The sequence below is a fragment of the Nesoenas mayeri genome, assembly GCF_963082525.1.
Source record: "Nesoenas mayeri genome assembly, chromosome: 17".
NCBI lineage: Eukaryota > Metazoa > Chordata > Aves > Columbiformes > Columbidae > Nesoenas > Nesoenas mayeri.
This window is the reverse complement of record NC_137565.1, coordinates 12,823,741-12,848,564: the sequence shown is the minus strand read 5'-3', so window position 1 is coordinate 12,848,564 and position 24,824 is coordinate 12,823,741. Positions and strand designations below refer to the sequence as shown.

At 52.3% G+C, this 24,824-nt stretch overlaps 1 protein-coding gene across 1 annotated transcript; it reads left to right on the top strand.

The window, feature by feature from the left end:
• Positions 1-131: 131 nt before the first annotated feature.
• On the top strand, positions 132-21,297 carry LOC308046907 (acyl-CoA dehydrogenase family member 11-like; the record flags this gene model as incomplete). Its single annotated transcript, XM_080355008.1, has 17 exons — positions 132-180; positions 2,020-2,245; positions 3,957-4,242; positions 7,580-7,812; positions 8,453-8,552; positions 9,400-9,517; positions 10,367-10,509; positions 10,612-10,761; positions 11,288-11,382; positions 11,656-11,755; positions 13,274-13,414; positions 14,118-14,210; positions 14,603-14,710; positions 19,001-19,172; positions 20,026-20,092; positions 20,285-20,409; positions 21,179-21,297. 17 exons carry the CDS (start codon positions 132-134, stop codon positions 21,295-21,297), a joined length of 2,325 nt encoding a protein of 774 aa, XP_080211134.1.
• Between the last annotated feature and the right edge of the window lie 3,527 nt (positions 21,298-24,824).

Sequence of the window (24,824 nt, the reverse complement as noted above, 5' to 3'; positions counted from 1 at the left end):
CGATCAATAGTATTTGAAATTCAGGGCCACAGCTGTACCTGCTGTCAGCTGATGCTGCATCAAAATGCATTTCTCATATTCCAAGCCAAAGAATGTTAGTTCCTACAACCATTAAAAAGTGTGAAGGGGGAATGGGAGAGAACTGGAAGTCTGCCAGCGGCAGGCAATATTTTAGCGCGAGTAAGCAGGAAGCACACGAACATCGATCTTGGGCAGAATAAAGGAATGATTCTTCTGGGACACCTTGAAAGGAAAAAAAGAAGGAAAAAAGTGGGTCTTGTTAGACAAACCAGGATTAAAGAGGAAAATCTTTTTACAAGAATGGAAAGCTGGTTGATAAAGGCAATAATGTGGACATGACATGTTCTGCACTTTGGTGAGGTGCTTGATTTAGCACCATCTGACACCTTGATTAAAAACTTCCATTAGCTGGAATTAACGAGGCACATGTTAACCGGCTTGACAAACGGCTTGCTGGGAGGTCTCACCATGGAGCTGCTACCGGGGAGACGCTGAGGAAACACCACAAACCCGTCCCCAGAGAAGCATCGCCTTGTCTGCAGCTCGTCAATATTTCTATTAACAATTAAAATAATAGCATAAACACAATGGCTTGATTTGAATCACGACCTAATGCAGCAAGCAGCGGACTTTTATCGAAACAGCTGATCTAATCTTGTTCTGCATTTGTACCTTTTCAGCTTTTTTTCCATGCAAGCCTCATTTCCATTTGCTGGCAGTCATTAAGACATGTTGATTGGAACATGCTGACAGCTTTTATGCTAAATTTAGCACTTCATTTAGTAATGAGGACAGATTACAGCTATAAGAGTACATTAAACAAATATACACCTGCAAAATTTTTAATATGTTAAATATTTTGAGAAGGTTTTTTAATTTTTAAAGCCATGATTGGCAAAGCACAGTGAACGGGACTGGAATACAATTAAACCACACAAAGGCATTATTACAACATGAGGTTATTAGCTAAATAAAGCTGATTTGAGCAAGCCAGAGAGATAAGAAAACATGTTGTCTACATGCTACGCCCATAATTGATTTACTGTGCAAAGGAAACATCACTTGGGCTGAGCTTACCCACTCTGATCTGCTTGTTTTGGTACAGGGGATCTGAAAAGGCTTCAGCATCACAATCTTGTCTCAGCCAAGCCTGGCCCTGCTCCTCAGGATGGGGGTGTGGGGGTGCCCTGGCTCTGCCACCCTGAAGGCATTTTATCGCGAAGTACCAGGAAATTAATATTAACTGTGAGAAATCAAAGCTCCTGCAGGCCCTGGAACACACATCCCTCCCCAGGACTTCACCCCTCAGTCCACACCCCAACTGCACCTTATCACAGAATCCCAGAATGTCAGGGGTTGGAAGGGACCTGGAAAGCTCACCCAGTGCAATCCCCCCATGGAGCAGGAACACCCAGATGAGGTTACACAGGAAGGTGTCCAGGCGGGTTGGAATGTCTGCACAGAAGGAGACTCCACAACCCCCTGGGCAGCCTGGGCCAGGCTCTGACACCCTCACCCCAAACAAGTTTCTTCTCATCTTTAAGTGGAGCCTCCTGTGTTCCAGTTTGCACCCATTGCCCCTTGTCCTGTCCCTGGTTGTCACCAGAAGAGCCTGGCTCCATCCTCCTGACACTGCCCCTTTCCATATTGATCCCCAGGAATGAGTCCCCCCTCAGTGTCCTCTTGTCCAGCTCCAGAGCCCCAGCTCCCTCAGCCTTTCCTCACACGGGAGATGCTCCACTCCCTTCAGCATCTTGGTGGCTGCGCTGGACTCTCTCCAGCAGTTCCCTGTCCTGCTGGAACTGAGGGGCCACAGCTGGACACAAGATTCCAGGTGTGGTCTCCCCAGGGCAGAGCAGAGGGGCAGCAGAACCTCTCTCGACTCTGTGAGGCTGCAGCAGGCCCTAAAAAAGAACTCAGGACTCCAAATATTATTTTTAAAGGTCTGGGTTTAGGGTTTTTTTGCTTCTATTTTTGTCTGTCTGTTTGTAATTGAAGCCCAGGCCCAGCAGGGCTCCACCCGGGGCCGCGTCCGGCCCTTCACCCCGCGGCACCCACCGCCCCTGAGGCGCTGGAGCCCCCGAGGCTCGGGGGTCCCTGAGGCGCTGGATCCGCCTGAGGGATCCTCCGCCTCCTCCGCTGCTCGGGCCGGGCTCTCCGCGTACCTTCGCCGCCAGCCCCGGCTCCGCGGGCTCCCCCTGCCGCTCCGCTCGCCCTCGCCTCGGTGCGGCGGACGGAGCCGGTCCCGGGCTGTCCCCGTGGCTGCGGCCTGCCCGCCCGCCTCCCGCCCGGCGCCGCGCCGCGGTGGGCCTGCCTGAGGAGGAGCGGCCGGCGGGAGCCGCTTCATAAAACCCTTCGGCGGCAGCAGTAGCGTCCTGTGAGCGCTGAAACGGCGCTGCACAAGGCCGGGGGTGTTTCTGTCACCTTCCCCGGGGGCTGCAAGTGGTTCAGTGCTGCAGCTTGGGAGCTGAGGCAGAGCAAAGTGACCCTGGGCAAGAAACAGCAGCGCGGCCATGGCCCGGGCGCTGAGGGGGTGTCACACCGCATTAAAGTCTCTCTGAAGTAAAGCGCTGTTTTCATTAGAAGCACATCACCCTAGATCAGGTGCAGGTTTGGAATTACTCAGCCAGGAGACACATTCTCAGAATATTCTGGTACTTCCCTTGGGAAGCATCCCAGCTCAAAGGCACCGGGAAAGGGAGACTAAATATAATCCCAGCTCAAAGGCATCAGGAAAGGGAGACTAAATACCATCACAGCTCAAAGGCACCAGGAAAGGGAGACTAAATATCATCCCAGCTCAAAGGCACCAGGAAAGGGAGACTAAATATCATCTCAGCTCAAAGGCACCAGGAAAGGGAGACTAAATATAATCCCAGCTCAAAGGCATCAGGAAAGGGAGACTAAATATCATCCCAGCTCAAAGGCACCAGGAAAGGGAGACTAAATATCATCCCAGCTCAAAGGCACCAGGAAAGGGAGACTAAATATCATCCCAGCTCAAAGGCACCGGGAAAGGGAGACTAAATATCATCCCGGCTCAAAGGCACCAGGAAAGGGAGACTAAATACCATCCCAGCTCAAAGGCATCAGGAAAGGGAGACTAAATATCATCCCAGCTCAAAGGCACCAGGAAAGGGAGACTAAATACCATCCCAGCTCAAAGGCACCGGGAAAGGGGGACTAAATATCATCCCAGCTCAAAGGCACCGGGAAAGGGGGACTAAATATCATCCCAGCTCAAAGGCATCAGGAAAGGGAGACTAAATATCATCCCAGCTCAAAGGCACCGGGAAAGGGAGACTAAATATCATCCCAGCTCAAAGGCACCGGGAAAGGGAGACTAAATATCATCCCAGCTCAAAGGCACCGGGAAAGGGAGACTAAATATCATCCCAGCTCAAAGGCATCAGGGATTCATAAGAGGCAGATTATTTCGCAGCTGCAGTTACAACCCAGGCAGGGAGGATGAATTCTCTATTTCACCAGTACCTTATTTACAGAATAACCTGCCTGAATGATTTCTTCCTATTTTCCAGCACTTTGTCATTATTTAGATTAGTAAATGTATTTTTTTCCTTATCTCTACCCTGTTACCATCCCAGGCGATTCAGGGGGACGCCGGTGGGAACAGGCTCCCCCAGCTCTGGGAATGCCCATCGGGCTGGTTTGAAGGTTTGCCCGGCTGGCGGGGGAGTGTCTTCTGAGCGCTTGTGTTGTTCCAGGCCATTTTCTGATCTATTTCCAAAAACCTTTTCCCTAGTTCCGTTGACAACAAGCTGCTGGAAAGCCCCTCCCCGAGGGAGGGGAAAAGACATAATTGATTTTTCAAGAACAGCTTCACAACATTAAACCAAAAGAAGATTTGTGCCGCTGCCAACCCGAGAAGGGTCTGGAGGTGCGAGCTGCTGTGTGACACGCCGGGGGCTTTGCAGGATCATGTTTCCCCGGCGCTTGCCTTGGTGGGGACCCGGCGCTACCTGCACGCCCTGGCAGCTGCGGCGCTGCGGGGAGAGGTGCCAAGCGCCCAGAGCAGTCAACGCGACCGCGGGGCAGGAGCAACAGGTCGGCACGCGGGAGAAACAACAATTAGAAGAGCCGAGGACGTCCCTTGAAAGGAGAGAGACTGAGACTCTCTTCCAAGAGCAGCCTGAGATTGGGAACCAGTATTTGGAAGATGCTTTGCTCCGGAATTACTTGAAAACGCACCTTCCTCCCCAGGTCTGACGTCCACGTTTGTGTTTCTGTGTGTACACGCAATTCCGGCTAGGTCACTGTTTAACGCTGGGAATTGAACATTTATCTCAGCCCTTTTGTGCCTTTGAACGTTTAACTTGGGGGAATTTATCAACGTTCTTTGAAATTTCTTGTCTTTGAATCAGTACAGGGGTGAAAAATGCTGCCAGGACAGAAACAGAAACAGAAATTGCTCGGTGGACTCTGGGGACTGCTCTGGGTGTTGCAACAAGAGGGTTGTTTTGGCATTGTCACTGTGGGTGCTTGTTGTTACCTACAGTAAGAAATTTCAGAAAAACTGGGAAAACTAAGGTCCCTGCCTGGGGAAGGGGGGTTTTAAGGAAATTCTTTTCTGAGGAAACAGGGTTGTTCTCAGCTGAGCGCTCAAGGGGATGCGAAGGCCCATTGGGGTTTGCTTGTTCTCAGCATGGGTCATTGGCTTTTCTGTGTTGGTTTTCAGATGGCGAAGGTTCTGCACGGAATGAGGGGTGCAGAAAGGCGGAGGGGGACGCTGAGCTGTGCGTCTCTGCTCTGTGAGGTCTGATCCTACAGGAGCTTCTGGGGGGCGGCAGCTCATCTCTCACTGTCCTCTGCTGTCACCCCAAGGATTACAACACATCCCAGCTTTTCAAGGACCAGGTCTCACGGAGTGACCTCTCTCCGTGTTTATTCCACAAGCCATGTAGTGATCTGCAAAGCGTGAGCAGAGGGGCAAAACCTGGCTCTTAGTGACACTCTTCCTGCCACTGCTGGGTCACCATGTCTGTGAGCCCTTGCACACAGGGGGTAGTAAGTAGTAAGAGCATTGTGAGCTTGCTTTTGGCACAACTGTCCTGAAAGGCAAGAATGCCGCTTCTCAAAGCAGCGCTGCGGCCTTCTTGCCAGAAGAGAAGCTGGGGAAAAGGAGCATGTGTTTGTGCAGCCATGAAGATCTTGCTCCTCACCTGCACCTTTGGAAGATGCGTGAGTCAGATGTCCGGAAGAATAAAAGGATCAGTGATGTCTTTCGCCAAGGTTGAGAGCTGCTCTCCGATCCTTCCCCAAAGAGTCAAAGCGGCTGCAAAATCTGCTGGAGAATCAGCAGTGTCTGTGTTACGTTTCTGTGCTCGGTCCCAGCGGGGCAGTGTTGCCTCGGCGCTGGAAGGAGAGCCCAGCGCTCCCTGCTCCCGTGGCGCCCGCTGCTCTGCCTGTGAACACCGGCCGCTCCAGGAGAGCAGCCGTGGATGGTGCTTTCTGTGTCCCGCTGACGCAGACACCACGCTGGGGGCTGATTCCCGCTATGCTGATCACCTGTGTTCAGTGGTGGCACAAACATTTTCCTGGAATGGGGCAAAAGACTTCTGTGTTTGAAAGTGATTTCTGAAGAACGCAGCAGAAATCACCCGCTTTTTCTGGGCACTCTGAAGAGGTATCTGTTGGTCTTTGATCCCCGTGAAAACATGTCCCTTGATATAAAGGATCATCTGTTTGCACTCTTAATGTGCAGTTTGTCCTTGGGACATCAAAGGAGATGAGGTGAAGGAGGCAGATGCTGCTGGATAGCGGCGTGAACCCTGACTCTGATGGTTCACAGGTGCCCCCTCTACATCCCTGTCTCTGTTTTTTGGAGCGTCCAGGTGTGTTACGTTTAGCAGTCACAAATGTAGGAGCTCTGATTTTGTTCTTTGGAAATAAACCCCTTCACTTGGGTAACACGGTGGTTTATAAGGGTCTTTGTGGTCAGGGCATGAACTCATAGCTGGGTAGTTGGGATATTTTAGAAAATGTGGATGAGGTGAAGGGACTGTTGTAGTTTGAGTTCACTGCGGTGTGCTGACCAAGAGACCTGTGGTAGACACATATTCTTCTGCCCTCAAGAAACTATCAGGTAAACAGTTGAAAGATTCTTGTGCTTTAGGGATCAACAAAGTCCATGAACCTTGAATTCTTAGGTTAAGCCTCTAAAACAACCTTCAAATTGTTGTCGAGATACAATAAGCTTTGGCGGTGCACACCCGTCCCAGCTGAGCTCCACCACGAGCAAACAGGAGTGCGGTGTGAGCTGTACCGGCTGACAGGGCTCTCACACATGGTTTTGGCTTGTTTTGTGATTTTTCACACTATTTCCCCATTCACCCGAAGGAAAATAGGCTGGTGTGAGGATGGAGACTCCCAGAGCATGAACCGGAGAGCGTGTGCTGGATCCTCATTACACCTGCTGAACTGCAGAGCCATGAGAGGATCAGTCACACGGGATGTCATGTAATGAAAAGTCAATACGGGGAGGCAGGGAACGGAAGAAGCGGTGTTTGTATTTCATCAACAGCAAATTACTGCGTTTTATAATTGCACCATTTTGGGTGCAGCAAATACAGCATTCATCTCCATGATTGTTTTATCGAGGAAATGAGCATCTCTTGAGTGGGTAAAGAACAGCAAAAATATTCCTCTAATGGGAGCCCAGGTGCTTCTGTGACCCTCATTATAGTCTTGGATGTATTTAAGCTAATGACAGCCCAACAGTGCTAGAGGTTGGCACCACCCGGCTCAATTTTAATCATCTATAAGTCAGGTTATCAGAGTCTAAGGCAACTTCACTGGGCTTTGGCCACAGACAAGGAGGAGGACTTGCAGGAGGCAATTCCTGTCACCTTAAAACAGGTATCTGAGAGGGCTAGAAGGAATCACTCCTCTGTGGGGGCCGGTTCCCCCCCAACAGCTACAGACAGACCATCCCGTCCAAGTCTGCCCAGCCTGGTGGAGAGGAGGGCACCGGAATCCTTATCCATGGCCTTTGGGAAGCTGGAGGCAGGGTGGAAATTTGAATCTGGACACCCTGGGTGTCAGGCTGAAGCTCAAATGATTGCACCATCCCTCCTTTTCTGATCTGATAGGTAAGTGCTGAGCCCAGTGGAAGTTTTCCTGTACACATGCAGGCTTTCTGGTTCTGGCAGCTCTTCCCTGGCATTCCTCTCCAGCAGTAAATCACGGCATGGCTGAGGTTGGAAGGACCCCTGGAGATCGTCTGGTCCAACCCCCCCTGCTCATGTCCATCTGTGCAATTCTCAGCCCTGATACAAAAGCTCTTCTGTCTTTTGTAAAATTCAGAGATGCTGCCAAAAGGAACTTAAAAATACTATTTGGAAAAAAAAAAAGAAGTGACAGCCAAGCACAGCTGTGCCAGCAGAGGCTGAGACAAGCTGTCCTGCCACGTTTTGGAACGCACGGAAGGGCCAGGTGGCAAGAGACCACCAGCACTGTGGGACAATATGGTCCGTCCGTTGTCTTTCCAGGCTCCTCGCCTTCCAGGGCCATGCTGAAGGCTCTTCTTGTTGCTTCACAGGTCCTGCAGGAGGTGAACCAGGACCTGGAGAGATTTGGAAACCGCCTGCTCACCAAGATCCAACCTCTGGCGTGGGAATGCGAGTGGAACCCCCCCGTGTTTCGGCCGTACGATGCCTGGGGGCAGCGGGTCGATCGCATCATCACCTGCTCAGCCTGGAGGAGGATGAAGGAGATTGCAGCAGAAGAGGGGCTGATTGCTGAGGCCTACGAGAGAAGATACTCCAGCTGGAGGTAACTGGAGGAGAACGGGAACGACTTGGGGCCTTCCTGGTTATTCTTAGCATATGTATTCAGCATCTTGTAGGACTGAAGTTCATGTTGTATAATGGGTAACAGATGATGCATGGACTAAGCACAGCTACTGCTGTACCGACCAGCAGTGTCTGGCCGCTGTGATGTTCCATGTCAGCGATGATAAGCTGTGACTAATGGCTTACAGATGATCATAATGTTCTTTGAAGTCACCTTCCTGATTGTGGGGCCTCGCAGTTCCCTGCACTGCTCCACCTTTACAGGCGTTATCTGTAACACAGCTGAAGGTCTGTGATTTTACTTGCAGTTTTATCATATTCCAGCCTCTGGAGACAGACCCATAGTTCTTATTTTTTAAAACTGCGCTCAGTGTGCACCAGCTGGCGGGCAGTGCCTTCCACCCAGCCTCGCGCTGGCAGCCCTGTGGGACCGAGAAACTGCTGCTCCTCTTCTCTTTTCCTGGCTGAAACAGTTTGTGCCCTCTCAGAAATGAGCAGTCTGATTCTCACCTGGTTTGGCTGTATTTTGTTCCTCTCTCCCTACTCAAGATGTTTTATCCTCCTGATGTCGAACTGCTGCGCAACCTGTTTTCACTCTGGTTTGGTTTTTTTCTTCCTAGCCGAATGTATCAGGCTGTCAAGCTGTACCTATTTTCAAGCTCTTCTGGAGGTTTCAACTGTCCGCTGGCCATGACTGATGGGGCAGCCAAAGTCATTGAGGTAGGAGCTCAGTGGTCCCTGGGGGCACAGCCCCGTCCCGGCAGCGCTGCCGAGGGCTGGCGCGAGGGGAGCTGATCCGGCCCTGGGCACGGCCCTTCCCTGCCCTGCGACTCAGCTCCACCGCCCGCTGCCTTTCTCCTTCACTTACAAAGCCTTTTAGTTACAAAGTGAGCTTTTATGTTCACTTACTGCGGACAATAAGGACTTTGAAACCTGTGCCACTGCAGGTAGTTAGGAAGGTGTCCTGTATGTTTTTACTAGAAGACAGTTTGTTTTCCTGTTCCTTGTGTAGAGTGGCAGTTAAATGTATTGGCCCAGACCCATACTTGATGTAAATTAACCAAGCTAGCAACACTCTCCCTGTCTGACAATTTGCATCTTAGCAACACCCTTTGCACTATGTCACCAGCTATGCAAGGTGCAGAGAAAAGCTACCCCTGGCCATTTTAATTCTATACAAAGAAAAAAACATAAGGCGGTTACCTCTTTCCTGCAGCTCCATGGTGCTGGTGACATCCAGCACACACGAGCGTACGCCGATATCCTGGCACGCTTGCTGTTTTGAAAGCTCTCTGTCCAGATGTCTAGCGGTGCAGAAACACGAGGGGGTAAGGCTGCTCAGCGCTCCCTTTTGTGTCACGAGTCTGTGCCTTCTGTCTGCACCGTGCTGCAGGAGCCGGGCAGCGTCAGACTCACCAGTACGTGCCGATGCAGGACACTCAGTGCCCCGCTCGCCTGCTTGCAAACCGTCCCTTCTGAGCCTACAACACACCAGTGTTAGCTACGGCAGCTGTCTGATTTCATCTACTACATTACGATCATCTTAATTTCTTTTCCCTCCCCACAGTCACTAGGTGTTCCTAGATCCCTAAAAAATGCTTTTGACCATCTGACATCCCGAGACCCTAAAAAGTTCTGGACCTCTGGCCAGTGGATGACGGAGCGCAGGGGCGGCTCTGATGTGGGTACGTGTTCCGAGGTGGGAAGCGGCTGCCGCAGCAGCTGGACGTGTTCGCAAGAGCTGAGGAAATGAAGGGTGGGAGTCACTTCCAAAGCCAAGTAGCTGGTTTAGGAAACTTCAGCAGACGTCATCCAAGTCCTCTGCATTGCTCTGCTTTTTAACCAGCAAAAGGCCCAGCGTCTGTCCCCTGCATGCTGTACATGCAGGCAGGTGCAGAGCTGTGCTCCTCGCACAAATAACACACTGATATCAAGCTTGGTAATCTGAACCTTGAGCATGACAGTCAGACCCATCCTAGCTGAGACTGAGAAATGTTCCTGGCCTTCAACTTTTATTCCTTGGCTAACAATAGTAATAACATGATGGGCCAGGAAGCCTCAGAGCTCCACTGTGGGGACAGAAATGTGGAAGGGGAGTCAGCTGCATCTGCTGAAGTTGCAGTTGGTTTCCTGGTGGAAGAAGCGCAAAGGTCAGCTGTGGAGCGAAAGACATGCGTCACTGCAGGACTCCTGATTCCGCAGCACCCTCTGTTCTTGGCAGTGGTAGCTGCTAAAGAAATGGAGGCACTGGATTATACACCGAGGTTCATTCTGCTTACAAAGCTCTGCCATTACCAGCTGTTAGTCTGGAGCGATTGCTGGAAAGGCTCGCAGTTAAACAGTGAATTTCCTTTCTAGTACTTAACTTTGGCTGCATTTCTTACCTAGGGTCAATGAAGGAGATTAGCAGCTAAGCCATACTCTATCTTGATAGCAAGGGGGGACTTAAAAGAGCTGCTGCTTAAGCCATAAAATCAGCATTGATTGATACAGAAGGTCCCATAAAGCCAAGATGATCTTGCCCTTTCACGCAGCTAACGGCACCGAGACAGTGGCCAGAAAGCAGCCAGATGGCACATACCGTCTCTATGGTTTTAAATGGTTTACATCAGCTGCTGACTCTGACATGGCGTTAACCTTGGCCAGGGTAGTGGATGCTGAAGGACGTGTAAAACAGGTCAGTTTGACAAGGGAACCAGGCGAAAGAGCAGGGGCATTCCTTTACTTCCAAGTTTCATTGTCATGAAATTCTCTTTCCACATCTTTTTAATGGCCACAGGGTTCCAGCGGCCTGTCCCTGTTCTTCCTGAAGGTCCGAGATGAGGAGGGGAAGCTGAACAACATCCAAGTGCAAAGGCTGAAAGACAAGTTGGGCACACGGCAGATGGCAACAGGGGAGCTGTGGCTCAATGGAGCTGAAGCACAGCTCGTACGTAAGGCTTCACTGCTGGCTTGGGAATGGGATGGTTTGGCACGGTGCACCAAGCGCGGGGGTTTTGGGAGAGATGTCAACTTGAAGAAATTCTTCTCTTCCACCTCTTTGGCTGCCCTTTGCTCTGCAGAACCCTTCACCAGGGGGCTGCAAGGGGACAGAGCTGAGAAGAGCTCAGGAAAAGACAGAAGGAAAAAAGAAAAGTCAGTTTAGGCTGGTCCTTTCCCTAATCCAGCTGCACTGCCCCAGCTGAGGGACAGTTCTGTGTGGCTTGCGGGTAGGAACAAGCAGCAGAGACCAGAACCGATCATGCTGACATGGACTCCAAAGCCATCTCTCTGGTTGTGCCACAGACTTGGCTGAGCCAGCCCTATTTTAGAGCAAGCCGAGCTTTGTGGTACCCGAGGACGGAGTGAACGGCCGGTGTCAATCTGCCTGGTGACACAGCTTTCACTTAGATACGCGTCGGCATCCGAGACTGTGCGAAAGGTTTACATCAGCTGATGTTCCTTGATGCTTTCAGATCTCTGCAGAAGGTCGTGGAGTGGCCTCCATCTCCAACATGCTGAACATAACACGAATCCACAATGTCATTGCCGCTGTAGCTTCCATGAGAAGGTGAAGGCCACATGGGTCCCCCCAGAGCTGAAGGAGCAGCTTCCTGGGACAGGGGGCTTTGCGGTGCTCAGCACTGCAGCCCATCAGTCCTGACGCCTTTGCAGGCACCGGGCTGGAACCCAGCGGTGCTGGAGAAGGTTGACCTGTGGGTGGGTGATCTGGGCTGCTGTGCTGCAGCCGGGCTGGGTTCTGCCAGCGGGGCTGCCTGGAAGGGAAAGCTCAGAAGTGGAAGGTTGCTGGTCTAACTCCTTTCCCTGGCTGTATTCCCTCTAGGATGATCAATCTGAGCAGGGAGTATGCCCGTCGGCGAGCTGCCTTTGGGAAGCTCCTCAAGGACCATCCGCTCCATGTGCAGACGATGGCCCGGATGGAGGTGAGGCTGCGGGAGCTCAATCTGTTGGCGAGGGAAGAGGGCAGAGATCCTCTGCTGCTAACGCGCACAGCCAGATGGAGAAGGCTGTTCCTGCTACACTGAGATGTGTGCAGCGGGGGAATTGCCATGTTCTCGTGGGGTTTGATCTGGCGATAGATCCAGCTTCTCCACTGGACTTCAGATTATCCTGGGAGCTATTCTGAGAGGAGCACCAAGGCTCATGTGTGCACCTACTATGGTATGCCATGAAGTTGGTCTTAGCATCAGAGTCCAAGCATGACACGACAGGCTCCTAAACTGTCACAGGCTCTTGTCTAAAACCGATACCGACTCATCCAGCTTCCCTGGCAGCCCAGGCACCAGGGGATGGGCTGGTCCCACTGTTCCCAGGGGGCTTGAAGAATTCCCGAGGAGTCACCATACACTTTAGCGTCTGAGACAAGTTTGTGTTCACCGTGTTCTGCACAGTGCTCATCACCACATGACACCGAGCTTGGGTACAGGCTCCAGATGTCAATGTCACAAACAGTGAGAGAGCAGCAAAAATTGGCACTCTGGCTTTGGGAGGAATTCCACATGTGAGCCGTCGCTCACTGCAAAATGTCTCACATTTGCCTCAACGCTGAGCTCTGGCAGCTCACTGAATTCACAGGACATAGGGGCTTCCCACCCACTCTGAAACTTCAAAAAGCTGGCACACAGTTCTCCTCTTACCCATCCACCATTCTTTTCTTAAGCGGTGTCACATCAGTGCTCGCCTTTGGGCTGCAATAGGGTCATGCAAGCTTTTAAAGCAGTATTTAAAAATCCTCTTGAGAGGTGGGGGAGAGGGAAAGTGATCAGCATTTGTCAAACATAATTTAAAACTCCAGCATCTCTCAGCCTATGGCCAGAACTCCACCTCTGAAAGAAAGGCCAGATCTTCTCTTTTCCTACAGAGCTCCATGTCCCAGTGCTTCCCCAGTCACAGCCTGCCAGGAAGCACACTGCCCTTGCAGGTCCTGGTGCTCAGAGGGTGACCATCAGATGCGCGTTCTCCTGTCCTTGCAAAGGTTGTGGATTTGTGACCTGGATGCCCAGGACAGTCACCGTCCCTGGAGGGTTGAACAGACAGAGATGAGGTTCTCAGGACATGGGGCAGTGCTGGGGTGGGGGAACAGTTGATGATGATTTTGAGGGGCTTTTCCAACGAAAATCGTTCTGTGATTCTATGCCTGAAGGGAGCTTTGCTGAGGCTCCATGTAGGCCTGATGAAATGGCCTTGTCCCTTTCCCTGCGTGAGACTGCAGTGTCCAGGAGTGGCAGCTCTAGACTACCCTTGATACCCTACGTGTTCCTTGGCTGTCAGTGTTCTTTGTCTCTGAAGCTGTGAGTCTGTTCGGGCAGGGCTGGCATGTGCCCAGGTCCGAGTACAGCACATCCCTTTGGGATTGTCTCCTGACACCTCAGCAGACCAGGCTAGAATTGGCCCAAGTAGAAGATCTTTGTCAGTGAAGCTCCCCATGTCCCTGCTTGCAGGTGCAGACGCGAGGGGCTTTTCTTCTGCTTATGGAGATTGTTCGGCTGCTTGGACTTGTAGAAACCAACATGGCGAGTGAGGAAGACCAGCTTCTCCTGAGGCTGCTCGTACCGGTCGCCAAACTATACACTGGGAAGCAGGTACGGAACAAAAGCAGTTTGATGAGCTGGGAGTGGGGCTGTGTGGCACATGAGCAACTGCAGAGCTGGAAAGAGGAGAGGTGAACACAGCCAGTGGCAGTGACAGCAGGGGACACGAGTGCTCTGCCCCAAGGCTGGAGCCTGTGGGTAGGAGACTTGTCTCTGTGCTCTGGAGGGACCCGGCACAGCAGCCGGCTGATGGAACAGACAGCGAGTGCTCTGTGATGTGCTCCCTGTGCGCAGAGGAACGTGGTTGAGCTGGCCAGAGCCCCAGGTGGGACACTGAGCCACGGGAATGTATTTCCCATAGTTATGAATAAATAGAAGGTTGTTCATAGCTTAGCATTAGCCTTAACTTAGTTTTCTCCCTCTTCTGATTGTCCTCAGTTTAAATACACAGCAGCTTACACACCATAGGCAAGTAGAAGGTAAAGACTCTCCTGGACTAGAGCCACTTAGTGCCAGGTAGCAGGCAAACCACAGGTTCATCCTCACCTGGAGAGGATTGTGTGGAGACGGTCCCTCCCTGGATCTTCTCCCAAGGTCTGAGTGCTCCTGCAGGTCCTCTCTCTGTGTTATTCAGTCCCTGGGCTGCTCCTCCTGCACATAATGAGCAACCTGCCTCTGCTGTGCGACATGAGAGGTTTCTGGCCGCCCTTCCCTTTGTGCGATGCGGATCACGTCAGCTCTCTGTGTGTTGCAGGCTTCTGCTGTTGTTATTGAGGCAATGGAGAGCTTTGGAGGACAAGGTTACATGGAGGACACAGGCTTGCCGGTCGTCATCCGCGATACCCTGGTAAGAAAGCAGCAGGAGAAGCAGAACAAGCTCCTGTGTGTCACCCAGTCCCCCGCACAGCGCTCGGTGGTTGCGTGCTAAAGTCACGCACAAAGGAAAACGCCGTCCTGCCCGGGCTGGCTCCTGCGTGGCAGCAGTTCCCCAGTGTGCGTCCTGCTGAGCCCAGGCAGCACCAGGGATTTGTTGTGGTGCTGGGCTTGTTTCTGGGCTCAGTAACAGGGCTGGGCCCTGGATCTCCTCACCGCTGCTCCTTGTCGCTCGTGGCGAGGGAGGGAATCTCTGGACATTTCCTCGGTGTCCCGTAGCGCTGTGCCATGTCAGTGTTTCCTCACATTCTTCTTTCCTTAGCACAGTCGCTCCAAAAGGCTCCTTCCTGCTCTTCCGCCCCACAGGTGCTGTCCATATGGGAGGGAACAACCAATGTCCTGTCACTGGACGTCCTGCGGTCCCTCACCAAGAGCCAGGGCCAGGCGCTGGCCGTGTTCCGCTCCGCAGTGCAGGTGAGCCCGCACCAGAAACACCCGGCAGCACGACCTGCGCGCCTCGGCGGGGTCTGATGCGGGGTTTATGCCCTGAGACTGGGAGGGAATACTAGATTGAAAGCTTTAGACGAGTGTTCAGAAGGTGTCTCATAATTCTGCTTTTGAAATAGCACTTAGAAAAGCAGAACGCAAGAAGAGTTCATTTAGGGACCCTTGCGTGCTGCGAAAAATGCAGATACTTTCATCTCGCAGTGAAGGGGTTTGTGTTGTCAGGGTTCCTCATGACAGCTACCAATGTAAGTATAATTTTAATGTTAAAGAGTGTCCTTCCTGAATCTAAATAATTTTCCTAACTGGAAAAACACCACAAGACTGAATATTAAATCTTCACTAGGGTATTATGACTTCCTATTTTTATTCCCACTGAAAAGATGGAAAGAGCCAAAGGAATTCCATTGCTGCCTCTTCAGATACGCCGTTCTGTGGCCCTACCCACAGGCAGCTCTTCTAAAGGTGCTCAGGGAGAGTTCCACGCAGCTCAGAATTTCATGCAGGTAAATGAGCATCAGCTGGTTTGATATGTCCTGTGAAGGGACACAGGAACCAGCCTGCAGGGCAGGGTCAGCGTGTCGGGGCATATTCTCTCAGGGATTAGGTTATTAATCCAGATTACACTCGTGTAGATACAGTGAGGGAATCCCGGGAACCTGCAGCGCTGGTTTGGACTCGGCGTAGCTTTCGCTTTCTCACCCAGACCGCACGAGAAGGGAAATGTCTGGGTCACTGCACAAACATATCCCAGAGTCTGAGTAATTGTCACCAGTGGCTGCGCTTGGCAACTTGTGTTGCCTTTGAACCCCCACTCAGCTGCATTCTGCCCAGAGCCCCCTCTGATCTCTGCAGACGGGTGTCTGCTTCCCATCGCCTCCTACAGCTTCGGAGGAAGGAGAAACACCTTAAACAATTTGACTGCCAAACAAGAAAGCCAAATCTGCTCATGCAGGACTGAGCACACCTGCTAATTAAAAAGCAACTGGTCCAGCTGCTGATGAAAAGTGGTTCAGGCTGATGCTGCAGGTAATGGAGTGGAGGAGCAGAGTGGGTGGCAGGCTCTAAAAACGACTTGGACAGAAGCCGGCCTCCACAAGCTCACAATTAACACTAATTTAAACAACTGCCCCCCAAAGGTGCCACCCTGCAGTCGTTGAGCACCTCGCTGGTGCAGCCAAGGGGCCCCTTTAGCTTCTGAACGGAGCAGCATTAAATAACACAGCAACATGATTCAGAGCAGGTACCTGCACAGTAGTACCATCACGGTTTGAGATTTATTAATTAGCAAGCTCATCATTGCTCTTGCACTCCCCCAAATCACGCTGTCTGTGAGACCGGGAGGTGAACAAGTGAGCACTGACTTTAAAGTAAGTGTTTAAAGTAAACTCCAGCGCGTGCCGTTGCGTTTGCTGTCCCGGTGGCGCCGAGGGTGCCGCGGTGCCCGTGGGGAGCAGCGGGGGCACCGGCTCTGGCTGCCCCCATCACACTTGGCAAATTCAACCTGGACGTGCCAGGAAGCTCCTCGCGTTGGCCGCTGGGAAGGCAGACGGGAGGTTTTCCCGCAGTGCCTCTGCGGCACCGGGCTGGAACGCGCTGGGTTTCTGCACTAGAATCAAGCGATAAACCATCTCGCTTCTTGAGCTCCAGGTGTCCAAATGCTTTTGGTCGCTGGGAGTCTGCCTCATTTCAAACATCTTTCCCGTCTAGCGAGGAAGTAATTTATCCCGTCATAAAGGGCTTTTTACTGCTCCAGCCCATTTCCCTTTTATTGATGCGCACAAAACGCGTACAATTGATTTTAGGTTTGTCCACCGCGGTTCTCCTTGAGCAGGGTTTGTGCCCAGTGCTGGGCTTTTCGGATAGAGCCGCAGCGGCGCTTTGTCAGCACCGCATAGCGCTTTGTCCTCTGCAGGTCGGACCTCAGGTAGGTCCCCCCACCCCACTGCTTTTGTCCCATGTCCATCGCCCCTCGCACCGGTGGGACACCCAGCGCTGATGGCGCTGTGAGCCAGGAGCAGGAACCCAGCGCCGTGATTATCCTCAGCAAAAGGGAAATAGGGCGAACTTGCTCATCTTTGTGCAACATAATGATGAGCAGCTGAATTTTTTGGTTTCTTGGTGCAGAGGCAGGTTTGTTCTATCACAGAATCATGGATTCTAAACCACTTTGTGTTAATAATCAGTCTGCAGAGTGGCAGGAGAACATGCGGCGGGAAGAGCAAGCGGGAGAGAGCCCTGGAATCCAGCCCAGCCCTGCGGGGAGCTCAGCCTGAGGCTGCACCGGGACCGTCGCTTCATGTTATACTAAACTTTTATTAGCTGGAATTTGGAGCCAGAGCACTGGGTGTACTTTAGAATTCAATTACAGTCTGAAGAGTGACTCTAAAATAGCACCGGGGAATTATTTGATTATTGCATTCTAGTCACTTTAGATTAAATTTGGTTCATCCAGTACGGCTGTGCTCCTGAACGCCCGTCCTGCAGAGCTCGGAATCGACCGTCTCTTGCATCAATAAGGGCTGAAACTCCAACTGTAAATCAGATGTACAATCTAAGACACAGGATAGTGTTTTCAGGTCCTTTTCAGACCATAACCACAATTTTAACACAGCAGGAGATAAATCGAGGTTATTAAAGTGTAACTGAGGATTTACGTGATGCATTAATATGAGAGTTGTGCTTCTAGGCCTGTTTTGGATGTTTGCCCTGTTGCTGCATTTTTAAATACTCATTATTATTCTTGAAGTCAAAACCATTCTGACAGCTTGGTAGCTTGAGAGAGCAAACAAACAAGTGGCATCTTAAAATTCCTCAGTAAAAAAATGAAGGAATCAGAAATACAGAAGCTCTAAAGGTCTTTTGGTGATCTCGGAAAATACTTGTACAGCCGGCACGGTGATGCCGTGTGCGTGTCCATCCCCTCGGCTGCACCCACAGGAATGCATGGGGAGAAACCAGGAGCTGCTTCTGCCCGGAGCGTTGTCCTGGAGCATCATCCATGAGCATCATCCCTGGAGCATCATCCCAGAGCATCATCCCAGAGCACTGTCCTGGAGCATCATCCCTGGAGCATCATCCCTGGAGCATCATCCTGGAGCATCATCCCCGGAGCATCATCCCTGGAGCATCATCCCCAGAGCATCATCCCCAGAGCATCATCCTGGAGCATCATCCCTGAGCATCATCCTGGAGCATCATCACCAGAGCGTCCCCGGAGCGGCCGGGAACGTGTTTGTGCCTTCAGGGGGTTTGACCCATGTTAGCAACGAGCTTCCAGCTACTTGTAAAGCATGTGATGGGCATTCCATGGGCTTCGAGGGTTCTCTGGACTTTATCTTGGCGCCAGATCCGCTTGAATGACGATGCTTTTGTATTTGTATAGCATAAGCTGTGAATATTTATGAACTGCCTTGCTTTAAGCACAGAACGGCATCCTTTGGGGATCGTGTTTTTCTTGCATTAATAGTCAGCGAACACGGGGCGATGGGGAGGTAGAAGCTGCAGGAAACCAAACCGGGTTCAGCTGGTGCCCTCGGAGCCCGGCCGTGCAGATCAGCTGCGTTTTCACGTACCACAGGAGGAACCGCGTGCTCACTTGAGCCCCGAAAGCTTCAGAAACATAACAAATCGGTTCTGTGCAGCAGGTACTTACAGGCTTTAACTTCATAAATAACCTGCAGATGAGATTAATTAACAGAAAGCACCTCCTGCTACGCTGCTTAAATATGGAATGGTGCTGTGTTTTGCTTCTGTCCAAGGTAATCCTTCAGTTCACACACAGGTTTGAATGTTGTAAGAGACGCTCTGCTCCTGGGGCCTTTCCCACTGACACGACTTGCAGAAAAAATCTCCTTTGAGTCTGTTTTCCTACCTGGACGCTGCTCTCGCATCCTGCGGAAGTTAAAATATAAAACCATGGAGGTCAAGTAATTAGAAGCGGATACAGGTGTGCAATTAGAAGTGGGCATGTGGTCTGGTCCCCACCTGCAGCACAAGCAGCACAAGCAGCACAAGCAGCACAAGCAGCACAAGCAGCACAAGCAGCAATGCGCTGGGTCTGGCTCGCGGGAATCCTCCATCCTCGAGACAAGGCTGCGAGTTCCCTTTGGGCAACGTCCCCTTTCCTGCTCCAGCCGCGCAAGTCGCAGCCGCCTGGGTTTACACTTTTTGCTGGTGATTGCTGGGTGTGCTCAGCCCTGTTTCCTTGGGGAACGTAAATATGCTGTAATTTTTTTCCCGTGATTGTTTTCTCTGCAGAAGAAACTGGAGCTGGCTGCGAGCGCCGCGGAACTGGGGCCCGCCGTGAAGCAGATGCACGATGCCATCGGCCGGCTGGCGCAGTTCGTGCAGGGAGCTGGTTCCAAGGGGACAGTGACCATGGAGCTGGCGGCAAGAGACTTCTCCTACAGCCTGGCCAGGATCTATGCAGGTACGGGGAAAGACACAAACGGTGGATTTCAGACTGGGAATCGTAGAATCATTGATGGGAAGAGACCCTCAGGATCATAGAGTCCAACCATAACCCAGCCCTGTCCCTGCCCCATGTCCTGAGAACCTCATGTCTGTCTGTCCAGCCCTCCAGGGATGGTGACTCCAGCACTGCCCTGGGCAGCCTGTTCCAATGCCCCACAGCCCTTTGGGGAAGAAATTGTTCCAAATCCAACCTCAACCTCCCCTGGCGCAACTTGAGGCCGTTTCCTCTGCTCCTGGCGCTTGTTCCTGGGGAGCAGAGCCCGACCCCCCTGGCTCCAAGCTCCTTTCAGGCAGTTCAGAGATCAGAAGGTCTCCCCTCAGCTCCTGTTCTCCAGCTGAACCCCCAGGTCCCTCAGCCGCTCCATCACACTTGTGCTCCAGCCTCTCACCAGCTCCATTCCCTTCTCTCAACTCTCTCTAGTGCCTCAATGTCCTTCTTACAATGAGGGACCCAAAATTGACTGCAATATTCAAGGTTTGGCCTCACCAGTGCTGAGTACAGTGGCACAATCACTTCTCTAGTCCTGCTGGCCACACCAGTGCTGGTACCAGCCAGGATGCTGGTGGCCTCTTGGCCACCTGTGCACACACTGGCTCATGTTCAGCCGCTGTCACCAACACCCCCAGCTCCTTTTCCTTCCCACCCTTTGGCTAAAGATGGAATTTTAAAGCAAGTGCAGCCGCCACCTTCCCTCAGAGCGAGGCAGCTCAGCTGGCGAGTGGCCACCAGGAACCACCACCCACTTTTCAGGAGCCTTTGCTGTTCTGGCTGGAGTCCGGGAGCGCTGACATCTCCTCCTCTTCCACAGGAGCTCTTCTAACCGAACACGCGGCTCGGCCCGGTGCTGCCTCCACAGACATCTCGGCTGCTCGGCGGTAAGAACAACCCCCCTCCTGCCCGAACCGATTTCAGTGATTTCTTGTGTTTCTTGTGCCGTGCAGCAGCTTTGCTCTGCCATGGCGAGACCCAGGTGGTGACAGACCACATCCTGGGGGGGTTGCTTTGCGCTGCCCCGGCTGGAAGCAGCTCTGCGGGGCTGTGACGAACCCTCCGCACCCTCCGTTCAGGTGGTGCAGCCGGGAGCTGTGCCCGGTGGCCGCGGAGCTGCAGAGCGGGAGCTACGAGGACGGGGCGGTGCTGGCGGACAGCGCGCTGGTGTTCGGGGACCCTGACCCGCCGCACGGAGGAGAAGGTGGGTCGCAAGCCTAAAAAGTCCTCACACAGCCGCGTATTCCAGACATATGGACACTGCAGCAGGGGCCAGACCCCGTCCTGCTGGAGTTACCCCTGCTCCCGGCTGAACTCTGCTACTTGTGCCCCCTGTGATCTCCAAACTCACTGGGGGTGCACTTGATCCCCTGATCCAGATCATTGATAAAGAGATTAAACAGAACCGGCCCCAGTACTGAGCCCTGGGGACACCACTCGTGACCGGCCAACAACTGGACGTGGCTCCTTTCACCACAACTCTTTGGGCCTGGTTGTCCAGCCGGTTCTTTACCCATCACAGATACACCATCCAGCCCAGCCTGAGCCGCTGAAATGTCCTCACCACGTTTTAGGCCAAGACTAAGTGCTCAAAGGCAGAGAACGACTTCAAGAAGCAGCTCTTCAAGTGCCGTGTGCTGTTCTTTTGAAAGAAAAAACTAACTAAAAATCAGTCTGGTTTGAAGTTAATTAAATGGCAAATGGTTTGGAGTTAATTAAATACAGAAGAACACAGTTTTCCCTGTTCACCCTCTCGCTTTCCCAGCAGGGGAGGCAGGGGCACAGCTTAGTCTGGCTCATGCTTTTGGTTTTCCCTTTTACATTCTTCCTTGTCTCAAACAAGCTCAAGCTCTCAAACAAGGAGGAGGTGATTTTAATGACATCAAAACTGTACAAGTTTGGACTAAAATGAAAAAAGAATATTTTTCTTAATTTCTAACAAGAAAGCTTTTTGTATTCTCCGTGTCCTCCAGAGCACGTGTCCATCCCCTACGTGTGTCCTAATGATGCTGCACTTCATGTCAACATCAATTCTGGCATCAGTTTTAGACTGAAATCCAGCAATCCTCCCCCAAAGCAAATGCCTGAATAGTCATTAAAAAGCTGCTAATAACAGAAGTAAAACAATCACAGAATAAAGTCAGTGGGAATCACAGCGGAACTTCCCTCGAGTCGCACAAGCACCGTTTGCCCAGACCTGACCAAAGGGTTCGATCATTTCCCCCATCCCTGACGTGCAGTTCAGTGGATAAATAACATTTGGGCTTGAGAAATCTCGCACATCACTGTGTGTGTTTGGTGTCAAAGGCCTTAGAGGCAGCAAAGCACCCGAACCTGCTGTGCTGTGTAACAATCAGGATGTGGCTCCAACCTCAGCGATGGTGGCAAAGTCCATCAATGTGGTTTTTAAATACTGGAATGACTTTTTCCTAATATATGAACTCTAATTTGCCTAAAAACACACCCCGCGAACTGGGTCCTGCAGATGCACTGACACAGAAAACACAGGGACTGTACAATTGTCACCGTGTAGGAAAATGACACGTTTATTAAGCCCTAAATATTCACTCTGAGGCTACAGCAAATAAGTGCTGGTACAAACAGGTCAGCACGAGGGTCGAGCATCTTATGCTGCTGCTAAACCGCTCTCTGCTCCGACAGCTTCGCGTGTTTTAAAGCATTTAATGCTCTTGAAGTAATAATGCAAGGTGATAACGGACCTATGGGCAATCGGTTTAAAAAATGCATTTGTTAAATAGGAAGATAAAACTTCAGCAGCATTTTAAAAAGTTGAAAGTCTGAAGAATATGGAAAACTTGAATCCCAAAATGCAACGATCTGAGCTCCGATGTCAGAGGGGAAAACGGGACGGGAACCGGTGATTCCTCTGCTCAGGAACCGGCCCGGCTGTGTAACAGACAGACAGACACTGTACGACGTGGCTGTGTTGAAAGGTCACGTTTCTCTTCGTGCTCTAGTGCTGGCGGATCCTCTCCAGCAGAAAGCGGGGCTGAGCTGTGACCAGAGCCCCGCGTGCCCAGCGGCCCCGGGGGGGCGCGGGTCTGTCCCTGGGGAAACCCCCCAGGATGGAGCTGAGAGCACGGGCTGCACCTTCCTCACAACCCAGAAAAGAGCCGCGGTTGCTGCTTTTGCATTTGAACGCAGCCAGGTAACTGCACGGGACTCGGGAGCCGGTTCGAGATGCGGCGATGGGATCCACCCAGGGAGGACGGTGTGGAACCTGATCCGGGCCCTGCGCCTGAGCACAGGGCAGAGATCCCGCAGACCTGAGTGTTTCCTCCACCACAGCCCAGTAAACACCAACGTTGACTCTGGACCCAGTATTCTCAAAACCTTGTGCTGAGTAATTGAGGATCTACTGAATAACCACACAGTGTCTGCACAGGCCCATTTGGTATGGGCTCCGAGTCTGCTCAGCTCTCCTGCTCGTGCCCAGTGCCCTTTGCAGCCTCCCAGCAGCTCCAAACCTCCCCCAGCACAGGCTCCGTCCCACTGACAGCGCTTGGAGCAGCACAGACGTTCCCTCTTCTGCCCCTTCCCCACCAAATAACAAGCTGTTGGTTGGGTTCACATCCCTCCCGCTGCCACCCCAACACCCCAGCCCTGTTGTTAAGCTGTGCTCAATTCACTGCTGCGGGATCAGCTGAACAGCTCCTGTGCCACCGCCCAGGAGAGGCTGCGCTGGGTCTGTTCCACCTGGGGAGCAGGAGCCCTCGCTTCTCAAAGATTCTTGTTGCTCAGCCACTAAAACCATTTCACAGGATCCCAGAATGTCAGGGGTTGGAAGGGCGCTGGAAAGCTCATCCAGTGCAATCCCCCCATGGAGCAGGAACACCCAGATGAGGTTACACAGGAAGGTGTCCAGGCGGGTTGGAATGTCTGCACAGAAGGAGACTCCACAACCCCCTGGGCAGCCTGGGCCAGGCTCTGACACCCTCACCCCCAACAAGTTTCTTCTCATCTTTCAGTGGAATCTCCTGTGTTCCAGTTTGCACCCATTGCCCCTTGTCCTGTCCCTGGTTGTCACCAGCAGAGCCTGGCTCCATCCTCCTGACACTGCCCCTTTCCATCTTGATCCCCAGGAATGAGTCCCCCCTCAGTGTCCTCTTGTCCAGCTCCAGAGCCCCAGCTCCCTCAGCCTTTCCTCACACGGGAGATGCTCCACTCCCTTCAGCATCTTGGTGGCTGCGCTGGACTCTCTGCAGCAGTTCCCTGTCCTGCTGGAACTGAGGGGCCACAGCTGGACACAAGATTCCAGGTGTGGTCTCCCCAGGGCAGAGCAGAGGGGCAGCAGAACCTCTCTGACCTACTGACCACCCCCTTCTAACCCACCCCAGGTACCATTGGCTTCCTGGCCACAAGGGCCCAGTGCTGGCTCATGGTCACCCTGCTGTCCCCAGGACCCCCAGGTCCCTTTCCCCTACGCTGCTCTCTAATAGGTCATTCCCCAACTTACACTGGAACCTGGGGTTGTTCCTGCCCTGATACAGGACTCTACATGTGCCCTTGTTCTATTTCATTAGCCACATGAAATGCTCCCATTAAGCTGCACAAACCACCTCCATGTAAGAAGGTGGTTTTACGTGTATAAGGCAGCGCTGGGGCTGCAAACCAGGACGGCAGCGCCGCTCTGCCCCTGAGCTCGCAGCGGTTTGAGCTGCAACAGGAGAGGGAAGGAGGTTCATTCAGAAGAACCCATCACCCAGGAAAGGGGCTCCCACCCCACACCGCTGTGGCTGCTCTGCCCCGATGGGACCGTCACCCATGGGGGAAGGTGAGAAGTTCTCAGCTCCCAGCAGCGAGGGGCCCTGTGGGGCTTCGCTCCGTGTTCCTGAAGCAGTGACCCCCGAGCAGCGCGGTGTGCGGGCTGGACCCTCAGCAGGTGACGGCTGCAGCCCCTCAAATAACACTTCAAAGTCACACAATCAAACTGGGGGGTATAACTGAAAACCTGCTGTTCCTTTGTGTGTTCTTACTAGTGACAAATATTATATATGCTTTTCTTTATTCTTGAAGCTGTAAATACCACCCACCAGCTGCGATCTCAGCTCTGCCCAGAATCTGCGCTTTTATTTGATAAAATAAATATCATGAGATCATAAAGCAATTTGGCACAATGTCTTGTGATTAGAACAGGCCTGTCCCAAAATAACTCCCAGTTGCTCAAGGAGCTGTTCGGTCTCCCTGAGAATTCAGGGAAAATCCTCTCTATTTCAAATATGTCAGAAAAGAAGGAACTGATTGAATACGAGCGTATGTGACCGGAGCACACGCAGCCAAGGGGCTGAAACGGGGAAAAGGAGAAGAATCAGCCCCTGGTGCAAGACAAACAGCAGCTGAGCTTCCCACCCTCTGGGAGAAGATGAAAAGATGTTAAACTGGAGTGAGTTGGGTTTGTTCCCAAAGGGCCGCGGCTCCGCCATCTGGCATTTCAGTAAGGCAGAAGGTGCCAAGGAGAGGCGAGCGCTGCAGAGGGGAAGGGCCGGCCTGGGCCACCCCCACACCTGGGCCACCCCCACATCTGGGCCAACCTCACCAAACCATGCAGGTTGCACTGACGGGACACGGGGTTTGTGTCTCCTCTGCCTCCCTGGGACT